Here is a 12,248-nt window from a genome sequence, read left to right on the forward strand (position 1 = left end):
GGGAGGGGTCAGCCTCTATGGCATCCCTCCAGGAAACCACTCTGGTGGGATTTGGCCTTGACAAAAGGCCAGAGTGTATCTGTCCAACCAGTGGCTCTCTTTGAAACCTTTGTGTGTCTGTCCAACCAGTGGCTCTCTCTGAAACCTTCAAACCTTCCCTAGTCTTGGCCCAGGCAATGAACACTTGTGGACATAGGCCTAATTTTTGCAAGGTGACTTCAGCCCAGCTGTCACACTTGCCATTCTCAGTGGGGGCCACTGGCCTGGTAGGGTACAGGGTGGGACAGATCCTGCTCCCTTGGAAGACAGAGGAGAGAAGTGGGAGAAGGGCCAGCTTACTCACAGCCAGGGACCTAGAAAGATGCTGAGGCCTCTCCCTATGCCAACTGAGAGCCCCTGCTCTACATCCCCAGCAACCTAGATCCTTTCCACTCTTTCTTTCTCAACACCCCCTACCCTCATCTCTCACCTGGACAACTACCAACAGCCCCATCCTCCCCCAAAGCCTGTGCTCCTCACTTGCTCCCACGAAATCCACTCTTCAGAGGAATCTTTGCAAAACAGAAATGGGATCAGGCCAGGGTACCCTGCCCAAAACTTCCCAGCACCTTCCCAGGGTCCTCAGAATAAATTCCCAGCTGCCATGGCAGTTGATGATGTCCTTGGTGGGTCCCTGGCCACCTCTGGATCTCTCCTCCCACCACCCTTCCCAGGTCCTGTCCCACTGGCCTTGCAAGAAGCCAAGATCCTCCTCCCTCCTGCCTTGGCCTTGACTGCCCTCCTCAGTTGATTCCTCATCCTTCAGGCCACTGCCTAAGGGTGACCTCCTCAAGGAGGCCTCCCAGATTTACCACGCCCTGTTCATGGCCCCCATCACAGTTTGTACCTGAACATTTATTAGTGTGACTCTTCTTTGTTTGTTTGGTTTTGTTTTTTCCGTCTTGACCACTGGACTATGAGCTGAGGAGGTCAGGGACGGACGAATCTTGCTCCTTGCACTGACCAGTGCCTAGAACAGTGCTTAGAACAGATTAGGCACTACACAAATACTTGCAGAGTGAATTAATGCACATATGGAAGCAGAGGTATCCCTGAGGCCACTCCCGACGTGGGTTTAACCTCTTCAAGTAGGCTGTAGGATTCGGGGGAGGTGGGGGAGAGGGGCCGCTCGGTACTCGCGGGAGCCCAGAGACGCACCTCCTCCTTTGCAGGCACGGCCCCGCCCCGCGTTGCCAGGCGCCCGTTGCCATGGCGCCGGTCGCCAAGGTGGATCCCCTGGACCCCCGGCACCAACAGCACGCCCTCTGTGCGCTCACGGCCCAGCTGGGCGCTCCCCCAACTGAGGGCACAGAGCCAAGCCGCGGGCACGCGGGACGGTCAGAGCGGAGCAATGGGGGCATCGCGGACCGCAACACGGACGTGGTCGAGGCCGCAGCCCGAGGCCGCGGCACGGCCAGGGCGCGTCTTCCACAACACGCTGCTCTTCTACTGGAGGAGGCGGGAGCGCAGCCACGGACGACGCAGGTCGGGCACGGGCCGTGGAACGAGGCCCAGGGGCGCGGCCAGAGCTCGGGCCTCCGGCGCGTCCTTAGCCCGGACCCCTGTCTCTGGCTCTGCCGCTTGCCGGGCGCGGACCAAGTCCCCCAGCCCCGCCTCCAGGCCGGACACCGCCCCGGGCCCCACCCCCGGCCCCACCCCCGGCCCCACCCCCGGCCCCAGCTCAGGCCCAGCGCCCGCGCCCGCGGCGCGCGCGCCCGGCTCCTGTGGCCGCGCCCTGGCGGCGGCGCGCGCGCTGGCCTGGAGGCCGACTTGGAAGCCCATCTGGAGGCCGACCTGGCCCGGCAGGCATTGCGCGGGCAACATGGCGGCGCCCGGGGAGCGGGGGAGCTTCGGCGGTGGGAGCCTCTTCTCCTTTCTGCCCGGCGGCGCGCGCTCCGAGGTGATGGACGACCTGGTGACGGACGCGCGCGGCCGGGGCGCGGGGCGGAGAGATTCCGCCGCTTCGGCGCGGACGCCATCCCAGGCGCCGGCCTCCGATTCTCAGGTCGCCGAGGACGCCTCCCGGAGGCGGCCCTGCCGGGCCTGCGTGGACTTCAAGTCGTGGATGCGGACACAGCAGAAGGTGCAGATGCAGGGGGGCGCCACCTCCCCTCAGAGGCCCGCGAGCCCTGCTGACTCCTAGCCCCGGCCCCCACACCTTGTTTTCAAGCACCCCGGGCAGACTTCCCAAGACCCAGGCCGAGCGTTCCCACAGGCCCTAAGCCTGAGAGACTTTGCCCCCCGGGTTTGGCTGTTCCTAAACCTTGCCCCCAAGGTAACCCTGGCCTTTCGGCTCTTAGCCACATGTGGGCTGGATCGGCCTCAGGACTTCTGTCTCCAGTCAGCGGGCCTCCGGCTGGTGGGGAATAAAGGGCAGCTTTGTAGGTTTCTGGTTGGGGAAAACCGAACTGACCCTTGGTCGGCCTCCTTCCGCAGCGGGACAGCAAGTTTAGGGAAGATTGTCCTCCGGATCGCGAGGAACTGGGCCGCCACAGCTGGGCCGTCCTCCACACCCTGGCGGCCTACTATCCCGACCTGCCCACCCCAGAACAGCAGCAAGATATGGCTCAGTTCATACATTTATTTCCAAGTTTTACCCGTGTGAGGAGTGTGCTGAAGACATAAGGAAAAGGTAAGTTGTGTCTGCACAGTCTGCAGGCAGCAGAGCATCCCACCTGGAGCCTGGGCCTGGGGCCCCTGGCTGATGTCATAAAGGGGAGCCTAGAGAAATAAGATGCAGAGGTGGCAGAGGATTGCTGAGAGCAGGGACCACCAACAGAGAAGGGATTGGATCATCTGAGCCATCTTCTTTCTCCTCAAAGGCCAAGCTGTCTGGGGCTGCTGCTGGGTACTGCTTCTTTCTGCAGCCACAAGGCTTCCGGGGAGGGCTTCCCTCATGAGATCCCTTGCTTAGCACTGATGGAGGCTCTGGCAGGTTTCGGAGGACTCCACTTTGCCTAACTTCTGGAGCAGGACTGCCAATTTCAAGACCTTGGGAACTCACTGCTGTTGCTTCCAGGAGCCACCTTTTCTTCATTGGGGAGCCCAAGAACTGTTCTTTGGCACCCATGGCGTTTCTGGGCAGGATGTGGGGGGCAGGGCAGCCCTTGCTGTTTGAAGCCTGGGCATTTAGAACAAGGTCTCTTGCTGAGCTGATGCAGCAGGGCCACAGGTGCTAAGAAACAGATCTGGTTTTCAGTTTTGCCTTTATGCCAGCCCCACCCTTTCCACACACTGCCTGGGGCCAGGGACGCTGGGGTGAGGATTCCTGATTGTTACCAGGTTGTAAAGTTGAGGCCTCTGCCTCAATGTCTTGCCCAGGGCTCTTGACAGGGTTTGCAAAGCTCCCGAGGTGAGGGTTTGAGCGGGCCTAGGAGTCCACCAGGCCTTGCTGCTGCAGGGTCTGCCCCCTTCTGGGAATTCAGAGCATGAGGGCACTTCTGGGTGTAGCTCACAGCAGTGCCCCAGCTCTCCTCCCTGAATTGAGCAGGCAAGGAGCTGGTGGGGCGGGGACAGTGGGAGCACTGCCTGCCCTCCTCCTCCGTGTGCTCCCCCCCACGCAGGATATGCAGGAACCAGCCAGACACTCGCACTCGGGCCTGCTTCACCCAGTGGCTATGCCGCCTGCACAACGAGGTGAACCGCAAGCTAGGCAAGCCGGACTTCAACTGCTCGCTGGTGGACGAGCGCTGGCGCGACGGCTGGAAGGACGGTTCCTGTGACTAGAGGGCAGCCAGGGCCTGTGGGCGGCCTGGCCAGAGAGGGTGGGGCTCATTAAAGTGCACGTCAGAGCCAGGGCCTGCCTTGTCTCAGTTGGGTGGTCCCCAGACGCTACCCGTGGAGCCCTTTCCCTCTCAGGTTCGGAGTGTAAGTGGAGGTACCCGTTGCAGGCACCCTCAGCCCGCGCCCCGTGGGGCTGCAGGTGAAGGAGGCAGGAGCAGCCTAGGCTGTCCCTTCCTCTCAGGATTCGGCCTTCCACCCACTCGACACCCTGCTGCCTACTTCCCCGCACAGGAAGGTGACAGGCCTGTCTGGGCTCCCCTGTGTCGCCCTTCCGGGCCAGGCCACTGTCTCCCCACGTTGTAGCTAGGGAAAGCTAGGGGTCAACAGGGATGGTAGCCCCAGAGGCTGTGTGCCATTTGCACTTCAGGAAAGAGGTCTGGGGGCTGAGCTCTGCTATGCACCTTCCATCTGGCACATGGCCTCGCAGAGCCGTCCCAGGCCTGTCAGAGGAGGCTCCGTGGAGCTTGAGACCAAAAATAAAATGCTGGAGAAGTGACTGAAGACCTGGCCTCAGTGTGTTTTGTGCTGGGATTTGCAGCGATGGACAGGGCCTGCCCTCGTCCCTCTGTGGTCTCTTGCTTCCTCCTATCTGGGTTCTGGCTCCTTAGGAAGAGGGAGCAGTTCCAAGACAAGGGTGGGCCAGGATGTTCCAGGAACACCAAGGAGGCTGAGTTGCTGGAGCCAAGGGAGGATCAGAGAGGTGAGGGGAGGTCACATGGCAGGAGGTCCTCAAGGCCCCAGCAACGACATGGTTTTAACACCCAGCTCCCATGGAACATAGTGGAGGGTTTGGAGCAGAGGAATGGCAGAATGTGACTTTTGAAAGGTCCCTCTGGCTGTTGAGATGGAATGAGGCAGGCGTGGGCAAGAGGAGGCCGGGCAGGCACCCCTGTGGCAGCTGAGAGGGAAGCTCGCCCCAGGGTGAGTGGGAGGCCTCACCGGATACACTCTGAAGGTGGAGCCCAAGGTGGCTCTGGGGTTCTGGCCACTGGAAGGAGGGAGTTGCCCAGTGTATCAGTGAGATTCCGAAGGCTGTGAGTGGAGCAGGTCTGGGGGTGACCTGGACCCAGCTTTTGGGCCTTCACATATCCTCTCAGCCACACCTGCTCCCAGGCATTGGCTCCCAGCTGGAATGGCCCAGCAACAGTGCGCCGTACCCCTGTGGTCGTACAGCTCTCACCTCTCCCCATGGTGTCTCGGCTCCTCCCTGGGCAAGGGCCAACCTTTGGCACAGCCTCCTCTGCATCTTTACCCCACTGGCCCCACGGGGGTGCTGGCTTCCTCAGGGCTGCCCAAGGGGCCAGGTGACATAAAGAAATAGGAGGCAGGGAGCAACCAGCAGAGAAGTCACTGCTCTTTCCTCCTACAGATGGACATCCCCAGCACAGGACTTGTCTCTGGCCTTTCCCGAGTCACCTGTGCGCTGGGAGCCAGCAAAGCTGTGGTCAGCTCAGGAGCACGCCGTCCATGTTTGCTCTCCCTCCTTCCCTGCCTCACTTTCCTTTTTCCCTAACTCTGGCTTCCCCAAAATTTCACCTCCCAATAAAACTCTTTAACTTTGCCACAGATTCTGTATTCCAGGGTATCCAGGCTAAGATGAGTGGGACTCTAGTTCAAGGGAAAATTCTGGCTCAAGCTGTTAGCATGGAGACCAAGGCAGTGAGCATAGAGCAGGGAGAAGAGCCCCAGGACCATGCCCTGGGACCCCTAAGGCTCAAAGGTCACAGATGGAACAAGAGGAGGGAACCAGAAAGAGATAACAAGAAAGGGCCCATGAAGTAGGAGGAACACGAGGAGAGGGTGACATCAGAAGTGTTCCTAGGAGGATGGGGACAGCATGGCAGTGCCTGCATTGCCCCTGGGACTAAAGGGAGCAGTGACAGCTGGAGGGGAAGTGGGCTCAGGAATGGAGCAGGTTTAGGCACTGATGTAAATGATCAAGTAAAAGGGGGAAATGAATGATGCATGAGACAAGAGAGGAAACTGTCACTGACAGGGGAGAGGTGATAGGATTGGATGCACAGTGTCATGGAGTCAACTAGTGGGTGGCACTTCTGGCCGCACCTGCCCTGGCACAGTAGGGACCTGGATTTGAATCCCAGCTCTTCACTTTCTAAGTGTGATGAAGGAACTCAACCAGTCTGCCTTTTGTTTGTTTGTTTAAATTTATTTATTTATTTATTTATATTTGGCCGCGTTGGGTCCTCGTTGCTGCGCGCCAGCTTTCTTTTAGTTGTGGTGAGCGGGGGCTATTCTTCATTGCAATGCGTGGGCTTCTCATTGCAGTGGCTTCTCTTGTTGCGGAGCACGGGCTCTGGGCGCGCAGGCTTCAGTAGTTGTGGCTCGCGGGCTCTAGAGCGCAGGCTCAGTAGTTGTGGCACACGGGCTTAGTTGCTCTGCGGCATGTGGGATCTTCCCAGACCAGGGCTCAAACCCGTGACCCCTGCATTGGCAGGCGGATTCTTAACCATTGCGCCACCAGGGAAGCCCTGTTTTTTTTTTTGTTTTTTTTTTAAATTTGGCCAACTGTGCAGCTTGCAGGATCCTAGTTACCCGGCCACGGATCAAACCCGGGCCCTCTGCAGTGAAAGCGTGAGTCGTAACCACTGGACCACCAGGGAATTCCCACCTGCCTATTTACCATCTGAAGAATGGCAGTAAAACAGTTCCTGCCTCCACAGGTCGTGGTGAAACACCTGGCACTGTAAATGCTCAACAAATGCAGACTTTCCTCAATGTCCTAGACAGAAACAGGAGTCATCTGGGTCCCTGCCAGGTTGGCCTGGAAGGAACATGCAGGAAGGGACCTTGTCTAACCTGGGGCTGGGCCATCTGTGGAAAAGACCCAGCGGGGGTGCTGGGAAGCTAGGTACCCGCTCTTCCAAACTCCCCATCCTCTGATGCTTCTCCCCACTCCTCGGCCCAAAAACTAAATATGTCAGCTGAAAGTCAGCTGGGGAGACCCAGGAGTGTGCAGGGCTCAGTGAGCACCCTCGGAATGACAACATCCAGCCACAGGAAAAGAGCAGAGATGCCCCAACTCCCACCCATGTGGGCCTCTGGGCTCTGCCCGCCTGGACAAGTGTCCCTGAGGGCAGAGGCCATTCTCCCTCCTGTTAGGGAGGATAGAATCTGAAGGAGAGAAGCTAGGGTGCAGTGGGAAGTCATGGGAAAGGCCCCAGTACCTCCCTCTGGTCTATGGGGACCAGAGGCAGGAAGCTGGGTTCCCTTTCCCTGAGGGCTGGGTGGAGACGGCTGATGGAGCCCTTGGACCTGTTACCTCCTTAGGCACTCAGGAAAGGGCCCTGTACAGGAGAGTGGGGTCATGTCGTCTGTCCACCCACGGTGGCTACGGGCAAAGGCTGAGCCAGTGTCCACCTGCCCTGCTGACTCCTGACTACTTGTGAGTGGACGTGGGGGACTCAGCCCCTTGACCCCGCCTCCTGATGGGGACCTGGTGGATGGTCTCCGTTCTCGGACCCTGGTCCTGCGGTGAGAGTGGGTGGGGTGGGTGGAAGGTGGGCAAGGTGGAGGGAGGTGAGGGCTCCAGCCCTGCGCGCGTGGACCAGAGGGAGGGGTTGTAGGCTCGGTCCCGCCCCGCGCGCCCCCCCGCCGCGGCCGGCGCGCACTCCTGGAAGGCGGCGACGGCAGCGGCAGCATCGGCAGCATCGGCAGCAGCCCGGGCGGCCTCGGGCGGGGCCGGCCCGACGGACAGAAGGACAGAGGGCGCCGGGGGCACGCGGCCCACCCGGGCTGGCCATGGAGGGAGCCTCGTTCGGCGCGGGACGCGCAGGGGCCGCCCCTGGACCCTGTGAGCTTCGCGCGGCGGCCCCAGACCTGCTGCGGATGATGCGTCCTGGTGAGTGGCCCGGCCCAAGCCCCGCCCCGATACCCCGTCCCCACTTCGCCTCGCCTCCCTCATCCCTATCACCTGCCCCTCGCCCCCATCCTCATCCTTGCCGGCCCCTCCCCCGCCGGCCTCAGGGTTGGGGTGGACGTCACCGGCAGGGCGCGCCCACCTGCGGGCGGGGGAGGGGCCGGCGGCGACAGCCGGGGTACCTTGAGAGGGTCACCGCCCGCCGCACCCACCTCCCAATTCTTCCTTAGGTCTAACTCAATCCCCTTCCTCAGCCCTCGCTCGGTTTTTCCTGTGCTTACACCCTGGAAGCGGGGCACAGGGGTGGGGGCAGGATTCGCGGAGGGGCTTGAGCGCTCAGCCTCAGCACGAGTAAGGGCTATCGGAGCCAAGAGAATCAGGCAGAGCCTCCCCCTACTTCTGCACGCACATCCTCCCGGCTCCTTCGAAGGGAGGTGGCCATTCCCAGGCCCCCCAGTTGCAAACTGTGAGTTGGGGGGTGTGCTCTGGGATTCCTCTGACCTGGGGCAGCTGGAAGGGGCTCTACACTGGGAAGGCTTCCTGGGAGGTGGTGTGGGGAGGGGCAGATTTAGAGGCAGCCTAGCCTACTGGAGCAACCTTAGGCCCAGTGGCCTGCTCCTCCTTCCCATCCCTCCAGGCAGGAGAGATGGAAGGTGGAATGCTGAGGTTCTGGGTTTGTCCACCTGGTGGTGGCTGGTGGTGGCACGTACTCACCTGTGTTCCAGGAGGGCGGTGCCCAGGGTGGGGCAGGGGCCCTTGGGTGGTGTGACTCTGGCCAGACCAGGAAGTAGGGACCCTACGTTCTGGTCCCCCAGCTCTGACCTGACTTGTGCACCAATCTGTGGGTACGTGTCCGTATCTTGCACCTTGGTTTCACTCTTGATAAGTCTCTAGGAGCTGGGGCTGGAAACGAGAGAAATGAAGCTGAAATCTGAGGTCTTTTTTTTAGAAATATAGGGCTGCCCAGAGCTCAAAGAGCAGCTTCTGGTTTAAAGGACTGTGGTCCACTCCTTTGGCCTTCCAGCCCTCGTGGGCACCAGGGCACGAGATTTGGACTGAACCCCAGAGGTCAGCCGGTGTCGCCTTTTAAGCCCAGAGCACGTATGGATGGTGTTAATTAGCCACAGTCATGGTGGGGCCATCATCCCTGGAGTGCCCACAAAGTGCAGGACGCTGGGTGGGCATTATTCCTGTTCCAGCACCCCATGAGTTGTGCCTGCTACATTTGGCATGCTAGGAAAACGAGCCCCCACAGCTCCCAAATGCTAAGGGTGGGTTCCACTCAGGTCCTGGCTGACAGCTCCTGTGCAGCTGTCCTTCTGCTGCCCGCCCCCCCCATGCTCCCGCCCTTCTCGCCTGACTCCACATCTACTTCACCTAGCCCTGCTGACTCAAGCCTGGGACACTGGTCCAGGTGGAAAGCTCCTGTTCCCACACTCTGGAGTGGGCCATGGGGGACACTACGGGCTCCACAAGGTACAGAGGACCCAGCTTGAATGTCAGCCCTGGCTCTTATCAACCATGCAACCCCTCCACAAGACACTTCACTTGTTGGAGCCCCCGATTTCCCATCTACAAAGAGGATAAGAGCAGTGGCACTTTGTGGTTGTTTGGGAGGATTCCATGAGCAAACACGTGTAGCCATTTTAGCACAGTGCCTGGGCACAGTTGATGGCTCACTAAATGGTATGTTTTGTCCATACTTACTAAAACTTGAGGTAGATATATAAGGGAGGGGGGCCCCCGAAGACCCCCCCACCCGAGATAGATCCTGTGCTGCAGGGGAACGCAGGGACACTCCCGAGGGCATGGGCACTCACAGTGGGCTAGGAGGACCTCGGGCCTCGACCAGGAAGGGGCCACCGTAGGGCCCTGAGCGCTCCCGCCGCCCACAAGGTGTTCTCCATCGCCGTCTTCGGGCCCATAGTCAACGAGGGCTACGTGAACGCCGACAGCGACCCGAGCTGCGCTGCGTCTTCAACGGCAACGCGGGTGCCTGCCGCTTCGGCGGTCGCTCTCGGCCTTGGGGCCTTCCTCGCCTGCGCCGCGTTCCTGCTGCTCGACGTGCACTTCCAGCAGATCAGCAGCGTCCGCGACCGTCGCCGTGCGGTGCTGCTCGATCTGGGCTTCTCAGGTGGGCGGGGCCGTGAGGGGCGGGACCTGGGGGAGCGCGCGGGGCTTCTCGGGTGGGCGGAGTCGGGAGGGCGGGCTTCGGGGCGGGGCCAGAGGGAGCGCGTAGATTCTCAGCCGATTGGGGGCGGGGACAGGTCCGGGCGGGGCGGGACTGGGCGGGACGGGTCGGGTCCTCGGTCTGCAGATTCTCCTTGCCGGCAGGGTTGGGCCGGGCGCCTTGGTGCAGCATCCCTTGACCCGCCCGCCCACCTGCCCGCAGGGCTCTGGTCCTTCCTGTGGTTCGTGGGCTTTTGTTTCCTCACCAACCAGTGGCAGCGCACGGCGCCCGGGCCGGGCACGACGCAGGCGGGAGACGCGGCCCGGGCCCCCATCGCCTTCAGCTCCTTCTCAATCCTCAGCTGGGTGAGTGCGGCCGGCAGGGACTGGGGCCAGGTAAGGGTCGGGGCAGGGTCGGCCCTGGCTGACCCCGGACTCCCCCTCAGGCGGCGCTTACCGTGAAGGCCCTGCAGCGGTTCCGTCTGGGCACCGACATGTCGCTCTTTGCCACCGAACAGCTGGGTGCTGGGGCGGGCCAGACCTACCCAGGCTACCCAGTGGGCAGCGGTGTAGAGGGCACCGAGACCTACCAGAGCCCGCCCTTCACCGAGACTCTGGACACCAGCCCCAAAGGGTACCAAGTTCCTGCCTACTAGTGGCCAGCAGGCCCAGACCGAGGCACAAAGGCTGCCCCACCAATGCAGGATCCAAGGCTTCCTGGGACCTCCCTCAGGTCCTCCTGGCCCAACAGCAACGTGTGGATGCTGTGGGCCATCTGGGGCCAAGAGAGGGTAGCCTCCAGGGTGACTGGGCTGTGCCCCCCAAGTTCCTCCGGTCCCTTTAGTCCCCAGCCCAGGGCCAGAGGTCCTGAGGAGAGAACAGCACAGCCCTGGGCACGTGTCCTTCAGCCTCCAGTGGACCAGCCTAGGCAGCGGGCCATTCCCCTCATGAGCCAGCCAGGCAGGGCTCACCTGTACATTCTGGGGTCAGGTGTCCAGCTGCCCTCCATAGCCAGGTGCAGGGGCTGCCCTGGACTGGGGGTGACTGGGGGAAGGGACACCACCCTCACCCCGTGGCCACTGTTCCCCATCCCCTGTCCCTGTGGGTAGTGGTGGTCCTTGCTCTGTCCCGGTGGTTCACCCTGTAGGGCCACGTGCTCTGTCTGGAGCCTCCCTCCATTTCCTCTCACAGGCTCACTAGAGTAGCCCAGCCCTGTCGATGTTGTGATTGTGGTCAAGTTTTCAGGTTTCACCTCATAGTTCCCCACAAGCAGCCCCTATTTTCTGTGGCCCCAGCTCCAGCCCTTACCTGCCTTGGCCCAGGCCCTTGCTGGGGTGCGGGCAGCTCTGGCCAGGAAAGCACAACATGGCTGTAGACCTGGGCATCAGCCCTCTCCCAGCCCTTCAGTGAGACCTTGCCCAAGGGAGGCTCCAGACACCTGGGTGCCCAGCAGGACACGCCCCTCATGAGGAGAGAGGCCTAGAGGCTTCACCTTCCCACCGTGCCCTGGAGACAGCCATTCCCCGCAAACCCCTTTACCTCGGCTCCCTGGACTAGTCCCTCCGCTCCCCATGCTGCACCCCATTTTAAGGCCCAGCCCAAGGTTGGGGGTCCCTTTGCATAGCTGAGTACTCATGCATTGCTCAAAGCTGGCTTTTCACATTAAGTCAATACCAAATGCGGTTGCCACATTACATTTTTACAGACAGACGCCTCCCTCTGGAGTTGCAGTTGAGTGACAACCCTGTACGTTGTAGCATAGACCAACTATTTGTGGATATTTAAGTGAACATGTTTACAATTTTTGTATATATGGGTCTCTCCCTCCCTCTTCTGAAAGAACAATCCGTGATTGTCTATTTTCAGTGTCCCATGTTCCAACTGCAACTTCTTTACAATAAAGACTGTATATGAGTTTACTGTGGCCCAGACACTCTTGGAATCCTTTCTACTCCTGCCCCTCCAGTGCCAGAGGTTGGGACCTGAGGGGCACCAGGGCCAAGAATCCAGAAAGGGGCAGGGAGGTGGAGACCAGGCTGATGCCCATGTTCTGGAGAATGCTGGGGAAAGCAGTCGTGATTTCTCCAAATGTCCGCTTCTTACCGCCTTCTGCTCCTGGGACCCCACCACGTGTACCATGCAGCATCCAGAGCCACATTGCCTGGCCAACTCCCCTTTGGAGATTTCCCCAGCTTGGTCTTGTTTACTTTTGAATTCATCTATTGGGATTCTTATCTCAGTTACTTTTTCATTTCTGACTTCTTATTGGTTAACAACATTCTGGTTGAATAAAGCAGGTAAGAGCTGGAGCTGGAATGCTGGCTTGGCCGTGTTCAGGCTTGGTCTTTCTGGGCAAGTCTCTCAGCTTGTCTATGCCTCA

General features: G+C 60.4%; 2 protein-coding genes across 2 annotated transcripts; both read left to right on the plus strand.

Annotated features, from left to right (window-relative positions):
* The first annotated feature begins 1,784 nt into the window (after positions 1 to 1,784).
* GFER (growth factor, augmenter of liver regeneration) lies at positions 1,785 to 4,323 on the plus strand. The gene is given in 4 exon segments (XM_036826902.1): positions 1,785 to 2,122; positions 2,476 to 2,623; positions 2,626 to 2,671; positions 3,603 to 4,323. Coding segments are annotated over 4 exon segments (618 nt in total). The 5' UTR covers positions 1,785 to 1,861; the 3' UTR covers positions 3,766 to 4,323.
* Positions 4,324 to 7,672: 3,349 nt separating this feature from the next.
* Positions 7,673 to 11,799, plus strand: SYNGR3 (synaptogyrin 3; the record flags this gene model as incomplete). Its single annotated transcript, XM_036826749.1, has 5 exons — positions 7,673 to 8,165; positions 9,081 to 9,175; positions 9,596 to 9,833; positions 10,092 to 10,234; positions 10,315 to 11,799. Coding segments are annotated over 5 exons (1,179 nt in total), but the record flags the coding sequence as incomplete, so codon positions are not given.
* Positions 11,800 to 12,248: the final 449 nt, after the last annotated feature.

The sequence above is a fragment of the Balaenoptera musculus genome, chromosome 15, assembly GCF_009873245.2.
Source record: "Balaenoptera musculus isolate JJ_BM4_2016_0621 chromosome 15, mBalMus1.pri.v3, whole genome shotgun sequence".
Lineage (NCBI taxonomy): Eukaryota > Metazoa > Chordata > Mammalia > Artiodactyla > Balaenopteridae > Balaenoptera > Balaenoptera musculus.